Source organism: Sardina pilchardus, chromosome 10, assembly GCF_963854185.1.
Source record: "Sardina pilchardus chromosome 10, fSarPil1.1, whole genome shotgun sequence".
Taxonomy (NCBI): domain Eukaryota; kingdom Metazoa; phylum Chordata; class Actinopteri; order Clupeiformes; family Clupeidae; genus Sardina; species Sardina pilchardus.
The window spans coordinates 34,113,100-34,133,099 of NC_085003.1; the positions used below are offsets into that span (position 1 = coordinate 34,113,100).

Here is a 20,000-nt window from a genome sequence, read left to right on the forward strand (position 1 = left end):
CCTCTCTTCCTCATTTCCTCCTCCTCCTCTCCTCCCCTCCACTCCTTCCCCTCTCCTGCACAAGTGCTCTGAGCTGTGGGGAAGCAAGACCACCTCCACCATTGGTGACCAGAGTGGGCCGGTAGTGGCCAGTGCTCCATTCCTGTTGACCAGCACCGTGTGAGAATGATCTGTTATCAGCGTTACCGGCTGTGAGGGAGCCTTCTGTGTCCACCAGGCTAAAGTTAGCGTGTGCTGTAGATGTGGTGGGAGGTGTTTATACATGTTGTTATGATGGGAGTGATGGCACGGCTCTGGATGTTAGCGTTGGTACAGTGGTAGGCTAATTCCTGAGGATGTCGTCTGCATTATGAGATGTCTACCTGGTCGTCTGCATTATGAGATGTCTACTGGTCGTCTGCATTATGAAGATGTCTACCTGGTCGTCTGCATTATGAGATGTCTACCTGGTCGTCTGCATTATGAGATGTCTACCTGGTCGTCTGCATTATGAGATGTCTACCTGGTCGTATCTCACGGATTCTCTGCGCACGTGTCCGCCTCTCCGACTGCTCTGAGGTGTCGTTCCCTTTCCACCTCCACCTGGGAGCGTTCAAGACTGCTCTCTCCGTCTCCACCTCCACCTGGGAACGTTCAAGACTGCTCTCTCTCCATCTCCACCTCCACCTGGGAGCGTTCAACTCCACAGGCACTCTGAGAGTGCTCTCTCCCTCTCCCTCTCCACCTGGGAACGTTCAAACTCCACAGGCACTCTGAGACTGCTCTCTCCACCTCCACCTGGGAGCGTTCAAGACTGCTCTCTCCCTCTCCCTCTCCACCTGGAACGTTCAACTCCACAGGCACTCTGAGAGTGCTCTCTCCTCTCCCTCTCCACCTGGGAACGTTCAACTCCACAGGCACTCTGAGGACTGCTCTCTCCCCCTCCACCTGGGAACGTTCAAGACGGCTCTCTCCCCCTCCACCTGGGAACGTTCAACTCCACAGGCACTCTGAGACTGATCTCTCCCCCTCCACCTGGGAACGTTCAAGACGGCTCTCTCCCCCTCCAGTCACTCCACTTTACAAATGGCCTTACACCAATCACCCGCCTGCGGAATCTTGGGCAATATTTTGTCCTTCTGTGCGTCCAATCGGAGTGTGTGTCCGCTACGCTGTGCTCCAACTGAAAACAGCACCAGTTCCTTTCGGTTGCCTGGAAACTTGTAGAGAATGAACTCGGAGGTGTGCACACGCATTTACTGTCACATCTGTGCCAATGTTTTTGTAAATAAATAGTTTTTGCACTATACTCCACATCATGTATTCCAGCGTCATTTTAGTCATTAAAAAGTTTCATGCTTAAAGTATCCTGTCTACTAAGGACTGATATTCTAGTCATCAGAACACTTAAAGTGTTCTGTCTACTAATGAGCTGGGTGATGAGCTGGTGTTATGTGGACTGTACTAAATAACCTTCATGTTTGTCCTGTGGCGTGGACATGAGTGTAAGACCTTTAAATCAAGCAGCATTTATACCATCTGATCTGTTGGAGTCCTACATTCTCTAGAGGAAATCCTGGGCTTTTATATGTGTGTGGTTAACAACTCACAAACGTTTTTTCTTCAAAATAGACATATATTTTTCTCAATTCATAGCAACACGCGATATTACATTTCTGTTGCTAATAATCAGTTTGTTTCCTGAATATGAAAGCCTTAACATCAGTTTAGAGAGATTTCAGAAATGGCTAGTCATTTGAACACTTTACAAAGCAAATTGTATTCAGTGTCTTACAACCTAGAAGGGCGGCGCAAGGCAGGGGGCAGTTATCATATGCCACCCTAGGATGCTCCACGTACTTATGCCACCCTAGGATGCTCCACGTACTTATGCCACCCTAGGATGCCCCACGTACTTATGCCACACTAGGATGCTCCACGTACTTATGCCACCCTAGGATGCCCCACGTACTTATGCCACCCTAGGATGCCCCACGTACTTATGCCACCCTAGGATGCCCCACGTACTTATGCCACCCTAGGATGCCCCACGTACTTATGCCACCCTAGGATGCTCCACGTACTTATGCCACACTAGGATGCCCCACGTACTTATGCCACCCTAGGGTGCTCCACGTACTTATGCCACCCTAGGGTGCTTATGCCACACTAGGGTGCTCCACGTACTTATGCCACACTAGGATGCTCCACGTACTTATGCCACACTAGGATGCTCCACGTACTTATGCCACCCTAGGATGCTCCACGTACTTATGCCACACTAGGATGCTCCACGTACTTATGCCACACTAGGATGCTCCACGTACTTATGCCACACTAGGATGCTCCACGGACTTATGCCACCCTAGGGTGCCCCACACTCATCACTGTCACACAAGGGTCAGACTATGGGGTCTCCAATACAGCTCATACTCTGGGCAAGTCTCTGAAGGCCTCACAGCAAGCCATCACTGGCACCAAGGGTATGTTAGGGCTTTTGTACAAAGCCACATACAGCACTACATTGTTAAAAAGCCTACATTAAGCATAATGATAACAGTAATTATATCAACAACGATGATAATACTATGAAACGTTTTCATATTGAAAAACAAAAATATTCAAACCATAACTGTAAGAGATTAAAGTGCAAGCTTGAACAGATGAGTCTTTAAATATTTCTTGAAAGTCTTAAGTATCAGTACAAACTTTGATGCATTCGACTACAACCTGACTGAAGTTGCATGGTGGTTGTCAGTGCAGGAAGTGGATTAATAGACCAGCTGAAATACCTTTTAAGTTCATAATTCCTCCACCGGGAGACGCGCTTCAGTCATCATGGGTTAGTTCATTCACGCGTGGCAATGTCTCGTCTATCGTTCAATCAATTTATCTCCTGGCACTCCCACAATGCGCAGAGACCTCTTCAAGGAAAACTCATAGGTTACTCACGCCTTGTCCCTCTGCTTTACACGGTTCACAGAATTACGTATTTATGAATGTAGTTTTTTAAAAATCCAACTGTCGATTGAAAGACAGTGACTTAAGTTACTGGTATTGGTAGCTTACAGAGAAGTGACATGGCAGCTTCGGAACTTTACTCAAAGGTAAGTTCTGGTTCATAGTAGCATTGTAAAAGTTAGGCAACTGCATGTTTTAATGAGTAAACTAATGGTTGTTTAATTGCCTCACCTAGAAAAGTAAATATACATCAGGCTTGTTTCCGACCAGTAGCTAACATTTGGTTATGGAGTAACTCTCACAAAGGGTAGTTCAATGCGGTTAACTACTTTATTATTGTCATAAATCATGCTTTGTCTTGGTTAATCCCACACTAAGTTACAGATAATCAGTTTTACGTAGGCTGGTAGGTGTTAAGGAAAGTAACGGCTTTGCATCAGTAACTTCCGTTACTATGTTTCTCTTTGCTGGTGACACACTGTGATCAAGTAAGCTGGTATCACAAAGAGTGGAAACGCTGACAAACCAGCTAAATAGCTGTGGCCATAGAAGAGCTTAGTTCCAGCCCTGCTGACATATGGCACATGGCTCGGGATTATTGCTTAAGTTGTCATTTTGGTGTCAATATCGCTGAGCTCATCTGTCAGATAATTACGGAGATTCTCAGATTCCAGCAGGTCTCCAGTATGGCTGGGCTGCATTACCCGGGATTTCTCCTGTTCGCTTGTAGTGGCGAGGGCTGACTGTATAGACGACCTACACAGTGGAGGGTTAGGCTGGCATGACGTTGATATTTGCCCCCCCCCCCTTACCATAAACACTGTTGCATCATGGGTAAACTGCTTGCATGGCACTTGTGCTCCCAGATCACCCACAGCATGTGCAGTGGCAAGTGTCTACTCGCTAAGATCCAGTAACATGCTGGTGTAGGCAGCTGTCCTCATACCCCCCCCCCCCCCCCCCAACACCTGGTGTCCAGGCAGCAGAACTCCCCTCCCAACGCTGGTGTCCAGGGTGTGCAGTGGTATAGTCTACATACGCTGGGCTACATGTACCCACTTAAAAAGCATAACCATGGAGACACACAAACTTGACCACTCTGAGGTGCAGACAGTATTGAGTTTCCTGTGTGATTTCAATGGTGATGTGTGTGTTTGCACCTCCAACAGCATGATGTACCTGGTTACCGCCCCAAAACACCCTCAGCATGGTGTACCTGGTTACCGCCCCAAAACACCCTCAGCATGGTGTACCTGGTTACCGCCCCAAAACACCCTCAGCATGGTGTACCTGGTTACCGCCCCAAAACACCCTCAGCATGGTGTACCTGGTTACCGCCCCAAAACACCCTCTGATGGCCACAAATGCCCGTGTGTTTGTGTGAAAGGGTCTCAGTCAGTACGGCAACTTAAAATAGACAAGGATGCGCATTAACAATTGGGCTTGATCACCGTGTATACGCTACAGCTTAACTGGACTACAAAAATGTGTGTCCTGCCCATACAGCAGGAGTAGTGTGTGTCCTAAACCATACAGCAGGAGTAATGTGTGTCCTGCCCATACAGCAGGAGTAGTGTGTGTCCTGCCCATACAGCAGGAGTAATGTGTGTCCTAAACCATACAGCAGGAGTAGTGTGTGTCCTAAACCATACAGCAGGAGTAGTGTGTGTCCTAAACCATACAGCAGGAGTAGTGTGTGTCCTGCCCATACAGCAGGAGTAGTGTGTGTCCTAAACCATACAGCAGGAGTAGTGTGTGTCCTAAACCATACAGCAGGAGTAGTGTGTGTCCTGCCCATACAGCAGGAGTAGTGTGTGTCCTAAACCATACAGCAGGGGTAATGTGTGTCCTAAACCATACAGCAGGAGTAGTGTGTGTCCTGCCCATACAGCAGGAGTAATGTGTGTCCTAAACCATACAGCAGGAGTAATGTGTGTCCTAAACCATACAGCAGGAGTAGTGTGTGTCCTAAACCATACAGCAGGAGTAGTGTGTGTCCTAAACCATACAGCAGGAGTAGTGTGTGTCCTGCCCATACAGCAGGAGTAGTGTGTGTCCTGCCCATACAGCAGGAGTAGTGTGTGTCCTAAACCAATAGAATAGAATAGAATATATACTTTTTTGATCCCGTGAGGGAAATTCAGTTCTCTGCATTTAACCCAATTTAACCGAATTAGTGAACACACAGCACACAGTGAACACACAGTGAGGTGAATCACACAACCCAGAGCAGTGAGCTGCCTGCCCAACCAGCGGCGCTCGGGGAGCAGTGAGGGGTTAGGTGCCTTGCTCAAGGGCACTTCAGCCGTGGTGGACTGGTCGGGGATCGAACCGACAACCCTCCGGTTACAAGCCCGATGCGCTAACCAGTACACCACGGCTGCCCCTAAACCATACAGCAGGAGTAGTGTGTGTCCTAAACCATACAGCAGGAGTAGTGTGTGTCCTGCCCATACAGCAGGAGTAAGTGTGTTCTATTTTTTTTTTTTTTTTTAAGATTGTTTTTTGGGCTTTTTATGCCTTTAATGGACAGGACAGTAGAGAGAGTGACAGGAAGTGAGTGGGAGAGAGAGTCGGGGTGGGATCCGGAAAGGACCACGGGGCGGGAATCGAACCCGGGTCGCCGGCGTACGGTGCAGGTGCCCCAGCCAGTTGCGCCACTGCCGGGGCCGTAAGTGTGTTCTATTGAGGGTCCTGCCCAAACCATACAGCAAGCCTCTCTGTCTCTGTGTCCGTCTCCGTCTCCGTCTTCCGTCTTCCTGCAGGGTGCGCGTGTGTGGATCGCTGACCAGGTGGAGGTGTGTGTGTGTGTGTGTGTGTTCTCTCTGCAGGGTGCGCGTGTGTGGATCCCTGACCAGGTGGAGGTGTGGCGTCCAGCGGACCTGCTGAGGGCCTACACACCTGGAGACACGTCGCTACTGCTGCAGCTGGATGATGGCACCGTAAGTTACGCAGGGTGTGTGTGTGTGTTTGTGTGTGTGTGTGTGTTTGTGTGCGCGTGTGCGTCCTCAGCGCTGGGGCCACCAAGATGCCGTTTCAGGCCTCCTGCCAGCGACGGTTACAGATGTGTGTGTGTGTGTGTGTGTGTGTGTGTGTGTGTGTGTGTGTGTGTGTGCTGATTGGTTGTTGTGGTTGTCAGGAGTTGGAGCACAAGCTTGTGAAGGCCCCCCCCCTGCCCCTGCTGCCCCCCCTGCGTAACCCCGATATCCTGGTGGGGGAGAACGACCTGACGGCACTCAGCTACCTGCACGAGCCTGCCGTGCTCCACAACCTGAGAGTGCGCTTTAGCGACTCACGACTCATCTACACCTACTGCGGTACGTACACACACACACACACACACACACACACACCTCAGCTACCTGCACGAGCCTGCCGTGCTACACAACCTGAGAGTGCGCTTTAGCGACTCACGACTCATCTACACCTACTGCGGTACGTACACACACGCACACACACACACACACACACACACACACACACACACACACACACCTCAGCTACCTGCACGAACCGGCCGTGCTGCACAACCTGAGAGCGCGCTTCACCGAATCATCTACACATACTGCGGTAGGTACACACACTCACACACACACACATACATATTCACACACACACATACATATACACACACACACACACACACACACACATATACACACACACATACACATACACATACACATACACATACACATACACATACACATACACATACACATACACACACACATACACATACACATACACATACACACACACACATATACACACACACACATACATATTCACACATACACACACATACATACACACACACATACACATATACATACACATACACACACACACACACACACACACACACACACACACACACACACACATACTGCGGTAGGCACAGACTCCTGGAGCTGTTGGACTATAGACTTTGGAGTTAGCGTGTCATATCTGTCAGCTTGTTAGTGACACGGTTACCATGTCATATCTGTCGGCTTGTTAGGGACATGCTTCACCAACATGGACAAACACACTCACGTCTTTAGTTACACAATGTGTATGGGTGTGTGGGTGTCTGGTGACTTTGAAAGGTTTTTGTGTGGTAAAAATACAACCTCATATCCCAGAAGAGTTGAAGCTGTTACAGCTACAAAGGACAGACCGACGTCATATTAAACCCTATGGATTAAGAATAGGATGTGACGTCATATTAAACCCTATGGATTAAGAATAGGATGTGACGTCATATTGAACCCTATGGATTAAGAATAGGATGTGACGTCATATTAAACCCTATGGATTAAGAATAGAATGTGACGTCATATTAAACCCTATGGATTAAGAATAGGATGTGACGTCATATTAAACCCTATGGATTAAGAATAGGATGTGACTGAAGTCATATTGAACCCTATGGATTAAGATTAGGATGTGACTGAAGTCATATTGAACCCTATGGATTAAGAATAGGATGTGACGTCATCATAAACCCTATGGATTAAGAATAGGATGTGACTGAAGTCATATTAAACCCTATGGATTAAGAATAGGATGTGACTGAAGTCATATTAAACCCTATGGATTAAGAATAGGATGTGACTGAAGTCATATTGAACCCTATGGATTAAGAATAGGATGTGACTGAAGTCATATTGAACCCTATGGATTAAGAATAGGATGTGACGTCATATTAAACCCTATGGATTAAGAATAGGATGTGACTGAAGTCATATTAAACCCTATGGATTAAGAATAAGATGTGACGTCATATTAAACCCTATGGATTAAGAATAGGATGTGACTGAAGTCATATTGAACCCTATGGATTAAGAATAGGATGTGACGTCATATTAAACCCTATGGATTAAGAATAGGATGTGACTGAAGGTCATATGGGGGTCAAGACAGGTGACCCAATACCCTTTCTGAGTTGAGTATCAAACTGTGCTCCTAGACAGTGGTTATCAGAGGGGTTCCTGAGCCCATACAGTGATCTTCTTACAGACACAGATCTGGGTTCAAGCCCAAACCTGCTGCCAGTCACTAGTCTGGGTGAACCCTGCCTGACCTGCACATCTATCTCTCCTGCTTCCTGTCCACAACCTGTGGGTCCAATCACAAACTAGCTTATCCAAAAGACACACTGGATCGTTGGTCTGATTGGCTGAAGGACTGTCCAAGCGTACGGTGCGAACGATGCCCACTGATCACTCCTCTTGTGCAGTAGAAATAAAGAGCAGACTCCCCATGCTAATGTTCAGTCTTAAAAATGGAGCTTCGTATGGTGCTAGCTAGATTAGCCAGTCACCCGAATTAGACCTTAGTATGGTGCTAGCTAGATTAGCCAGTCACCCTAATTAGACCTTAGTATGGTGCTAGCTAGATTAGCCAGTCACCCGAATTAGACCTTAGTATGGTGCTAGCTAGATTAGCCAGTCACCCGAATTAGACCGTAGTATGGTGGTAGCTAGATTAGCCAGTCACCCGAATTAGACCGTAGTATGGTGGTAACTAGATTAGCCAGTCACCCTAATTAGACCGTAGTATGGTGATAGCTAGATTAGCCAGTCACCCTAATTAGACCTTAGTATGGTGCTAGCTAGATTAGCCAGTCACCCCAATTAGACCTTAGTATGGTGATAGCTAGATTAGCCAGTCACCCTAATTAGACCTTAGTATGGTGATAGCTAGATCAGCCAGTAACCCGAATTAGACCTTAGTATGGTGATAGCTAGATTAGCCAGTCACCCGAATTAGACCTTAGTATGGTGGTAGCTAGATTAGCCAGTCACCCGAATTAGACCTTAGTATGGTGATAGCTAGATTAGCCAGTCACCCGAATTAGACCTTAGTATGGTGATAGCTAGATAGCTAGTATGGTGATAGCTAGATTAGCCAGTCAATTAGATGTGAAACATTCCTCCTTTTGTTTTCTTTATCATTACACAACTTTCCCAGCATTTTGTTACCCTCATCCCAACGTTTTTGAAACGTGTTGCTGGTATCAAATTCAAAATTAACATATATTTCCCATGAAACAGTCAAATTGTTGTCTGTGTCCTTTTTTTCTAATTAATAAGAGATTTTCTGATGGTTGCATTCTGTTTTTATTCACATTTTACACAATGTCCCAACTTTTTCTGATTTGGGGTTGTATTTGAGAATGAAAAACTCAGCTTAATCATACATTGGTCCTTGTGATTGATGCATATGTACTCTTGAGTTTCATTGGTCCCTGTGATTGATGCATATGTACTCTTGAGTTTCATTGGTCCCTGTGATTGACGCATATGTACTCTTGAGTTTCATTGGTCCCTGTGATCGATACACTCTTGAGTTTCATTGGTTCCTGTGATTGATGTACTCTTGAGTTTCATTGGTTCCTGTGATTGATGTACTCTTGAGTTTCATTGGTTCCTGTGATTGATGTACTCTTGAGTTTCATTGGTTCCTGTGATTGATGTACTCTTGAGTTTCATTGGTTCCTGTGATTGATGTACTCTTGAGTTTCATTGGTTCCTGTGATTGATGTACTCTTGAGTTTCATTGGTCCCTGTGATTGATGCATATGTACTCTTGAGTTTCATTGGTCCCTGTGATTGACACATATGTACTCTTGAGTTTCATTGGTCCCTGTGATTGACACATATGTACTCTTGAGTTTCATTGGTCCCTGTGATTGACACATATGTACTCTTGAGTTTCATTGGTTTTCCTCTGCTGTTTTCAGGCATTGTGTTGATGGCGTCAATCCATACAAGTCTGTGCCCATCGTTGAATCCAAACTGTGTGTGTGTGTGTGTGTGTGTGTGTGTGTGTGTGTGTGTGTGTGTGTGTGTGTGTGTGTGTGTGTGTGTGTGTTTCTCTGCTGGCTCTCTTCAGGCATTGTGTTGGTAGCCATCAATCCATACGAGTCTCTGCCCATCTATGGCTGTGACATCATTAACGCGTACAGTGGTCAGAACATGGGGGACATGGACCCCCACATCTTTGCGGTGGCTGAAGAGGCCTTCAAGCAGATGGCCAGGTGTGCACTCCGCTCCTGACTTCTCTGATACAGTTACGCTTCTTACGTTTGTATTTGCAGTTTAACAGGTTGACCAACATGACCCCCCCCCCCCCCCCCCCCACCCCACGTACACACACACTCACACCCACCCACCCACACAAACTCACAGTGTTGAATTTACCCCCCCAGAGATGAGAAGAACCAGTCCATCATAGTGAGTGGGGAATCTGGGGCAGGGAAGACGGTCTCGGCCAAATACGCCATGAGGTACTTCGCCACAGTCAGCGGGGCGTCAGGCGAGGCCAATATCGAGGAGCGTGTGCTGGCGTCCAGTCCCATCATGGAGGTGAGGACACGGGGGAGTCGAGAGGCCTGGACCGTTTCCGCTAGTTGCCTTCTGTTTAGTTTGGTTTGGTCAGTTAAACTATGAACTTCTGAGGTGGTTTAGTTTATAATCCCACGTTAAAAAGGAAGTACGTTTACTTCCAAAGCACCTCTACGACTGCCAGTACTGGCCAGAGTGCCTCTTCTCCTGTGTTGTTCTCATTGTCTGAATGTTGTGTTCTGGTCGTTTTCTGGTCGTTTCTTGAATGTTGTGTTCTGGTCGTTTTCTGACTGATGTGTGGAACAGTACTATTCTCCACAGGCCATTGGGAATGCCAAAACCACCCGCAATGACAACAGCAGCCGCTTTGGGAAGTACATTGAGATTGGGTTTGACAGGAAGTACCAGATGATGGGGGCCAACATGAGGACGTACCTGCTGGAGAAGTCCAGAGTCGTGTTCCAGGTGAGTGAAGTCCAGAGTGGTGTTTAGTCCAGAATGGTGATTAGTCAAGAGTGGTGATTAGTCTAGAGTGATGTTTAGTCTAGAGTGGTGTATAGAGTGGTGTTTAGTATAGAGTGGTGTTTAAAGTGGTGTCTAGAGTGGTGTATAGAGTGGTGTATAGAGTGGTGTATAGAGTGGTGATTAGAGTGGTGATTAGAGTGGTGTTTAGAGTGGTGTTTAGACTAGAGTGGTGTTTAGAGTGGTGTTTAGACTAGAGTGGTGTTTAGACTGGAGTGGTGTTTAGACTGGAGTGGTGTTTAGAGTGGTGTTTAGACTAGAGTGGTGTTTAGAGTGGTGTTTAGACTAGAGTGGTGTTTAGACTAGAGTGGTGTTTAGTCTAGAGTGGTGTCCCAGGTGAGCGTTGCTTGCTGCACTCACAGCATTAGTGTGTTTGCCGGCATGTTGCAGTACATGCTTCTGCCATATAATGGGTGATGTTTTTAGTGATGTGTCTGCACAGAGCGTCTCTCAGGCGAATGTCTAATTAAACCCTCAGGCAGACACAAGGCTGTGAGTCACTGTGGGCCTCTCCCTTCCTCTGTAGTCAGTAAGCATATAATGCAATATAGAGGGCCGTCGAGTGTTTCCTCTGCCTCTACACACACACCAGAGAGCTTTGATCCTCTACGAGATGCTTGCACAAAGGAGACTCGGCATGAAACTAGATTAGGTGGAAAAGATCAGATCTGTTTCCAGCAGGTCAGCTATTTTAGAGCAGGAGTTATTTCTGGAATGATGTGCTATGTTTGCAAGCATCCAGTGTTCCTGAAGCAGCCCCACTGGAGTAAGGGGTTTAATAATACCTCATGCTAAACACTCCTCTTTCAGTGCTAGAACAAAGTGCTTAATAACAACTATTCCAATGGGTTCAGTACATGTGAGAATAGCTAATAGCACTTAGCCATGGGTTCAGTATAATGTAGCTACAGTAATATCACTTAGCCATGGGTTCAGTATATAATGTAGCTAATAGCATTTAGCCATGGGTTCAGTACATAATGTAGCTACAGTAATAGCACTTAGCCATGGGTTCAGTATAATATAGCTAATAGCTAATAGCACTTAGCCATGGGTTCAGTCACAGTGCATAATGTAGATCTAGCATCTAGGTAGTAAGTCACTGTGGATATCAGATGTCTGTTGAATGTGTCTGTTGAATGTGTCTGTTGAATGTGTTTGTTGAGTGATGTGTCTGTTGAGTGACATGTCTGTTGAATGATGTCTCTATAGGCCAGTGAGGAGCGGAACTATCATATATTTTATCAGCTGTGCGCTTGCTCTCACACTCCTGAATTTAAGGACCTGAAATTAGGTATGTTCCATCTCAAGCAACACTCCCTTTCTGTTTCATTAAGTCTCTTCAGAATCAAGTCCTCTAAATCAAGCTCAAATAAAGAATAGAGGGGTGTGTGTGTGTGTCTGTGTCTGTGTGTGTTATTGTTGGGATTGGTCAGCTGAGTGTGTGTGTGTATGTAGCATAAAGTCATTTGTAGAGATTACCATAGACAGGAATAGAATTGGAGTCACATGTTTTGAGGAGTATTTGTCCTCTCTAAGGCCGGGCAGATGACTTCCATTTCACCAACCAGGGGAAGAGCCTCGTAATAGAGGCAGTGGACGACGGGAAAGAGATGACTGCCACCAGGAGGGCTTTGACCATGTTGGGTAAGGACATTAACCTGGTGCACACCCATCCTAGCATATCCATCCATCCATCCCTCCATGCCTCTATCTATCCATCCATCCATCCATCCATCCATGCATGCCTGTCCCTGAGCTTAACTCTCAGCCCATGTACAGTATATGTGTTGAATATGCCCATATGTCTGTGTTGAACGTCCCCATATGCATGTGTTGAACATGCCTGTAACTCTGTGTTGAACGTCCCCATGTGTGTGTGTTAAACGTCCCCGTGTATGTGTGTTGAACGTGTCCATGTGTGTGTGTTGAACGTCCCCATGTGTGTGTGTTGAACGTCCCCGTGTATGTGTGTTGAACGTGTCCATGTGTGTGTGTTGAACATGCCCATGTGTTTGTGTTGAACGTTCCCATGTGTGTCTGTTGAACGTCCCCGTGTATGTGTGTTGAACGTGTCCATGTGTGTGTGTTGAACATGCCCATGTGTTTGTGTTGAACGTGTCCATGTGTGTGTTGAACGTCCCCGTGTATGTGTGTTGAACGTGTCCATGTGTGTGTTGAACGTCCCCGTGTATGTGTGTTGAACGTGTCCATGTGTGTGTTGAACGTGGCCATGTGTGTGTGTTGAACGTCCCCGTGTATGTGTGTTGAACGTGTCCATGTGTGTGTTGAACGTGTCCATGTGTTTGTGTTGAACGTCCCCAGGCATCGATGAGACCCAGCAGATGGGTCTGTTCAGGATCCTGGCCGGAGTTCTTCATCTGGGGAACGTGGAGATCAGGCCGCGGGGGGCTGACAGCAGCACTGTGTGTGTGAGTACTAGATGCTCACTATATACGTGTGTGTGTGTGTGTGTGTGTGTGTGTGTGTGCGAGAGTGAGAGAGAGTGGATGTTCCCATCTATAACACCTGTGTGTGTGTGAGAGAGTGAGTGGATGTTCCAGTCTATAACACCTGTGTGTGTGTGTGTGTGCGTGTGTGCGTGTGTGCGTGTGTGTGTGTGTGTGTGTGTGTGTGTGTGTGTGTGTGTGCATGGATGAGAGAGTGGATGTTCCAGTCTGTAACATATGTGTGTGTGTGAGTCGATGTTCATTTTATACGAGTACATAAAGCCTGTGTGTAAGTGGATGCTATCAGATAGTCATTACATAGCAGTCCGCAACACCTGCCCAGTGACATACCAGTCTACAAGCAGGTATCCAGGGCAACAGGACTGTATCCAGGGCAACACGACTGTATCCAGGGCAACAGGACTGTATCCAGGGCAACAGGACTGTATCCAGGGCAACAGGACTGTATCCAGGGCAACAGGACTGTATCCAGGGCAACAGGACTGTCTGGCTATAAGTATTTCTCCTGACCTGAGGCTGAGGCTGTTTCTGGTTTGTTTGTGTTGATGTTGTTGTTGTTGTTGTTGGTGTTGTTGTAGCCAGACAGCCCTTCCCTGCTGACGTTCTGTGAGCTGATGGGCGTGCCCGTGAAGGAGATGTCTCATTGGCTGTGCCACAGGAAGCTGAAGACGGCGTCGGAGACGTACACCAAAGCCATGTCCGGAGTGCAGGCGCAGAGTGGGCGCGATGCCCTGGCCAAGCACGTGTACGCCCGCCTCTTCAGCTGGACCGTGCTCCGCATCAACGCAGCGCTGCACAACGCTGGCAACAGACACGCCTTCATCGGGGTTCTAGACATCTATGGGTGGGTACGCCGGGTTCTAGATATCTGTGGGTGGGTATGCCGGTTCTAGATATCTGTGAGTGTGTACGCGGGTTCTAGATGTCTGTGGGTGTGTACGCGGGTTCTAGATATCTGTGGGTGGGCAATGGGCATGCGGGTTCTAGACATCTATGGGTGGGTACGCGGGTTCTAGATATCCGTGGGTGGGTACGCGGGTTCTAGATATCTGTGAGTGTGTACGCAGGTTCTAGATATCTGTGAGTGGGTACGCGGGTTCTAGATATCTGTGAGTGGGTATGCGGGTTCTAGATATCTATGGGTGGGTATGCTGGTTCTAGACATCTATGGGTAGGTATGCGCGTTCTAGACATTTAAGGGTGGGTATGCGGGTTCTAGATATCTGTGGGTGGGTACTCGGTTCTAGATATCTGTGGGTGGGTACGCGGTTCTAGATATCTGTGGGTGGGTACGCGGTTCTAGATATCTGTGGGTGGGTATGCGGGTTCTAGATATCTGTGGGTGGGTATGCCGGTTCTAGACATCAACAGTCAGGTGGTGATGTGTGATGTTTGATGTGTGTGCACAGTAGCAGCAGCTCGTCCATACTGGGAGATGAATCTGTGATGAGAATAAACAGTGAGGAAACCTTAAAGATGTGGCAGATGAAACTGGACTACTAATGAAAGAGAACATGCAGCACTCTACTGCCCCAAGTGTGTGAGCCTAGGGAAGCTGTACTGCCCCCATGGTGTGAGTCTAGGGCAATATGCTGTACTGCCCCCATGGTGTGAGCCTAGGGTAATATGCTGTACTGCCCCCATGGTGTGAGCCTAGGGTAATATGCTGTACTGTCCCCATGGTGTGAGCCTAGGTTAATAAACTATACTGCCCCCATGGTGTGAGCCTAGGGTAATATGCTGTACTGCCCCCATGGTGTGAGTCTAGGGTAATATGCTGTACTGCCCCCATGGTGTGAGTCTAGGGTAATATGCTGTACTGCCCCCATGGTGTGAGCCTAGGGTAATATGCTGTACTGTCCCCATGGTGTGAGCCTAGGTTAATAAACTATACTGCCCCCATGGTGTGAGCCTAGGTTAATATGCTGTACTGCCCCCATGGTGTGAGTCTAGGGTAATATGCTGTACTGCCCCCATGGTGTGAGTCTAGGGTAATATGCTGTACTGCCCCCATGGTGTGAGCCTAGGGTAATATGCTGTACTGCCCCCATGGTGTGAGTCTAGGGTAATATGCTGTACTGCCCCCATGGTGTGAGTCTAGGGTAATATGCTGTACTGCCCCCATGGTGTGAGCCTAGGGTAATATGCTGTACTGCCCCCATGGTGTGAGTCTAGGGTAATATGCTGTACTGCCCCCATGGTGTGAGTCTAGGGTAATATGCTGTACTGCCCCCATGGTGTGAGTCTAGGGTAATATGCTGTACTGCCCCCATGGTGTGAGTCTAGGGTAATATGCTGTACTGCCCCCATTACTGAGAGGGAATATGCTGTACTGCCCCCATTACTGAGAGGGAATATGCTGCAGCAGGAGGCTGTCTGGGTCCATTTGAGGGCTTCACTGTAAGTTTGCATAGCAGACAGTGCTGATCTAGATGAGGAGCTCCATAGCAACCAGTGCTGATGATGAAGATGGGCTCCATAGCAACCAGTGCTGAGGCAGAAGAGCAGCTCCCTAGCAACCAGTGCTGATGAAGAAGAGCAGCTCCATAGCAACCAGTGCTGAGGCAGAAGAGCAGCTCCATAGCAACCAGTGCTGAGGCAGCTGAGCTGAATGCAGTGTAGTGCTCTACTAGCCGCTCTGGCCTGGCCTTGGTCAGGCAGCAGGAGGGCAGATAGCATCAGTTTTATTTCCCTACATCTGTTCAAACAGCCAACTGCTATTCTGCTTTTAGGAGGTGCCCATTGTATGTTGACCTGCAGACTGCTGTAATGTTTGGCTTGATCTTTTCTAAGATGATTGGTGTGTTTGCCGTGATGCAGGTTTGATCTCTAAGTTGATTGGTGTGTTTGCTGTGTGATGCAGGTTTGCTCTCTAAGCTGATTGGTGTGTTTGCTGTGATGTAGGTTTGAGACGTTTGAGGTCAACAGCTTTGAACAGTTCTGCATCAATTATGCCAATGAGAAGCTCCAACAGCAGTTTAACTTGGTGAGTTGTATTGAGCTTATTCTGAATACAAGGAATGAAAATCTGAAGACATAGAGGGCCAGATGTACTAAGACGGCGCTAATACCGAATTTTCGTATGCGCAGAATGCGAACACTGTGCTTTACTATATTGCGTGGAATTTACTAAGCTGTCACTTCATTACGTTAACAGCGCTCGCACCCGCCCCCTCTACAACACCAATTGCGTACGTGCAGAGCTGAACCACAAGCGCAGTTGAATATTGCAACATTAAAAAGAATCAAAGTTTAGCGATCTTACATGATACAAAGATGTCAACAAGCAGCAACAGACAGAGTAGGCCTAGTAGTTCTACTAATCTACTTTAAAAAAACACTTGAACTATTTACTGCACTTACTGTAGACGAGAGCTATTACTTAATTAATACCTAGTCTAACAGATTGAGAAGTGTGGGCTATGTCGTGAAAGAGACAATACGATATTAGAGAGGCAAACGAAAGTTAAGGTTGCTTTTGACATAGTACAATGAAGAAAACTGATGCTCTGAATACTGATTCAGCTGTCTCTAAAAGTTTTTCTAAGAGGCGTAGTCAACCGCAAAATTGGATTACACCTGTTTTTAGCAGGCGGCAGTTTTTCAACACAAAATATACGTGCACTGTTTTCATACATATGGCGGAATACTTAATCAATCGCTACTAGCACCTCTCCTCCCCTGTATTTGCGCGTTACACCCATTTTCAGCTGATCCGCCCAGGAATTAATATGCATGACACGGAAAAGCGCAAATAGCCATTCTCAGCTCCCACGGCAGGCAGTCTGCACGTTTCTCTCATTGCGGCCTGTTTGTACATATCCTCCCCATGTTTATACGCGCACGTTATGCCTGAAATGGGTGCAAAACATTAGTACATCTGGCCCAGAGTTTGAATAGAGATATTCTACAGGCCTTGGTGCTGGGACCCAGTCTTGATATCAAGGTTTGAACAAAATCTGAGAAGGTGCAGCTACAACCTTATCTGATATCACACGGAATGACCCTGGTGTAAGGTCCTCTTCAGCGCGCGCGTGTGTGTGTGTGTGTGTGTGTACTCCTTCTTAGTATGTTTTTAAGCTGTGTATGTGTCCATCAATACATGTTTAAGCTGTGTGTGTGTGTGTGTGTGTGTATTCCCCATTAGAATGTCTCTAAGCAGCACTGTGTGTGTGTATCAGCATGTGTTTAAGCTGGAGCAGGAGGAGTACATGAAGGAGGACATCCCATGGACACTGATTGATTTCCATGACAACCAGCCCTGTATCAGCCTGATCGAAGCCAAGATGGGCATTCTGGACCTGCTGGATGAAGAATGCAGAGTAACACACACACACACACACACACACACACACACACACACACACACACACACACACACACACACACACACACACACACACACACACACACATATTTACAGTGGCCAGTATGCCAGTGAAGAATGCTATTACTCCACAGTGCTACAGCCTACAGTCTGCTAAATGAGCTTTTCTGTGTTTACTAAATATTAAAGTGGTCAGTGTTGACCGTGTTGTCTGCTCAGTTGCCTAAAGGTTCTGACGCATGTGTGTGTGTGTGTGTATGTGTGTGTGTGTGTGTGTGTGTGTGCGTGTGTGTGTGTGCTCAGATGCCTAAAGGTTCTGACGGGTCGTGGGCCCAGAAGCTGTACAGCTCCCACGAGAAGAGCAGCGCTCACTTCCAGAAGCCGCGCATGTCCAACTCCGCCTTCATCGTCCTGCACTTCGCCGACAAGGTAGCACAGCACAGCACAGCACAACACAGCACAGCACAGCACAGCGCAGCACGACACAGCGCAACACAGCACAGCATAGCACAGCACAGCACAGCACAGCGCAACACAGCACAGCACAGCACAGCACAGCACAGCACAGCACAGCACAGCACAGCACAACACAACACAACACAACACAACACAACACAACACAACACAACACAACACAACACAACACAACACAACACAACACAACACAACACAACACAACACAACACAACACAACACAGCACAGCACAGCACAGCACAGCACAGCACAGCACAGCCTCATACATTCTCTGCTCATTCCCTCTCTCTCTCTCTCTCTTTTTCTCTCTCTCTCTCAGGTGGAGTACGAGTGTGAGGGGTTTCTGGAGAAGAATAAAGACACAGTGAATGAGGAGCAGATCAGTGTCCTGAGGTCCAGTAAGGTGGGTCCAGTCCACACACACACACACACACACACACACACACACACACACACACTCACTCTTTCATTCATACACATAGTAATCCAGTCAGATCCGAGCACATTACTTCTGATGCGCTGTGACAAATCCACATTAGTTGGACTGTTGTCTCCAAGACAGCCGCAATGGTGGCAGGATGTACCAAGCTAGGTGTTCCACCTTCAAAAAACACTAAACACAATGTGAAAGAGTTTTAGGAACAAGGACTGTCATTTTTAAACAGGCTGGCTGTTGAGGCTACTTTCTCACGTCAAACAAGAAGTTGGACTAGATTCTAGATTAGTTGGACTAGATTCTAGATTAGTTGGACTAGATTCTAGATTAGTTGGACTAGATTCTAGATTAGTTGGACTAGATTCTAGATTAGTTGGACTAGATTCTAGATTAGTTGGACTAGATTCTAGATTAGTTGGACTAGATTCTAGATTAGTTGGACTAGATTCTGCAATAGCAACTGATCCCTTAATAGAGGTAGTCCCGTCTGTTTTGGGTTCATCTGTTTTCTGTTCTTCTGCTTGTGTGTGTGTGTGTGAGTGTGTGTGTGTGTGTGTGCGTGTGTGTGTGTGTGTATACGCGCTTGTGTGTGTGTGTGTGTGTGTGTGTGTGCGTGTGTGTGTGCGTGTGTGTGTGTGTGTGCTTGTGTGTGCGTGTGTGCGTGTGCGTGTGTGTGTGTGTGTGTGTTTGCTGAGTCAGTTTGAGCTGCTGCTGGAGCTGGTGGAGGAGGAGGAGTGTGTGTCTGCAGCTGGAGGAGGACCTGCTCACACTCGCCTGAAGACGTCACGCAGCAGCACACGACTCACACACACTCGCAAGAGCGTCAGCCTGCAGGTCTGTGCCATACTCATACTCAAGTGTGTGTGTGTGTGTGTGTGTGTGTGTGTGTGTGTGGCGGTGAGAGCTGAGCTAGAGCATGTCGTAGCCTGAAAAATTGTGGGTTCAATTCCCGGTTTCCTCTGTTGTGCCCTTGGGGCGTTTAACCCCACACACACACACACACACACACACACACACACACACACACACACACACACCTGTAACATTATGGACATGTTTAACCCCACACACACCTGTAACATTATTGACATGTGTAACCACACACACACCTGTAACATTATTGACATGTGTACAACGCTTTGGGACACACACAGGCGTGCACACACACACACACACACACCTGGAAAAGCATCAGCTTGAAGGTCTCTGAAACACACACACACACACACACAGTGGGGCTGTAGAGTAGTGGATGAAGTGTGTGTGATCACCCCAGTGTTCCATCTCCTCCTCCAGTTCCGCAACTCTCTGCACCAGCTCATGGACACTCTGAACGCCACCGCGGCCCACTATGTGCGCTGCATCAAGCCCAACGACCACAAGGCCCCCTTCACGTAAGACCCGTGTGTGTGTGTGTGTGTGTGTGTGTGTGTGTGTCCTGTACGCTGCATCAAACCCAACGACCACAAGGACCCCTTCACGTAAGACCTGTGTG

General features: G+C 47.4%; 1 protein-coding gene across 1 annotated transcript in view; it reads left to right on the forward strand.

Annotated features, from left to right (window-relative positions):
* The first annotated feature begins 2,915 nt into the window (after positions 1-2,915).
* myo5ab (myosin VAb) overlaps positions 2,916-20,000 on the forward strand; it is a 44,591-nt gene continuing 27,506 nt past the window's right edge. Inside the window, exons 1-16 of the mRNA XM_062546535.1 lie at positions 2,916-3,086; positions 5,772-5,882; positions 6,080-6,257; positions 9,823-9,967; positions 10,139-10,295; positions 10,596-10,739; positions 12,009-12,090; positions 12,336-12,443; positions 13,122-13,228; positions 13,846-14,111; positions 16,172-16,253; positions 17,449-17,589; positions 17,898-18,023; positions 18,389-18,472; positions 19,205-19,339; positions 19,802-19,899. Coding sequence (XP_062402519.1) covers positions 3,060-3,086; positions 5,772-5,882; positions 6,080-6,257; positions 9,823-9,967; positions 10,139-10,295; positions 10,596-10,739; positions 12,009-12,090; positions 12,336-12,443; positions 13,122-13,228; positions 13,846-14,111; positions 16,172-16,253; positions 17,449-17,589; positions 17,898-18,023; positions 18,389-18,472; positions 19,205-19,339; positions 19,802-19,899 — 1,991 coding nt within the window. The 5' untranslated portion in view covers positions 2,916-3,059. The remainder of the gene's footprint in view (positions 3,087-5,771; positions 5,883-6,079; positions 6,258-9,822; positions 9,968-10,138; positions 10,296-10,595; positions 10,740-12,008; positions 12,091-12,335; positions 12,444-13,121; positions 13,229-13,845; positions 14,112-16,171; positions 16,254-17,448; positions 17,590-17,897; positions 18,024-18,388; positions 18,473-19,204; positions 19,340-19,801; positions 19,900-20,000) is intronic.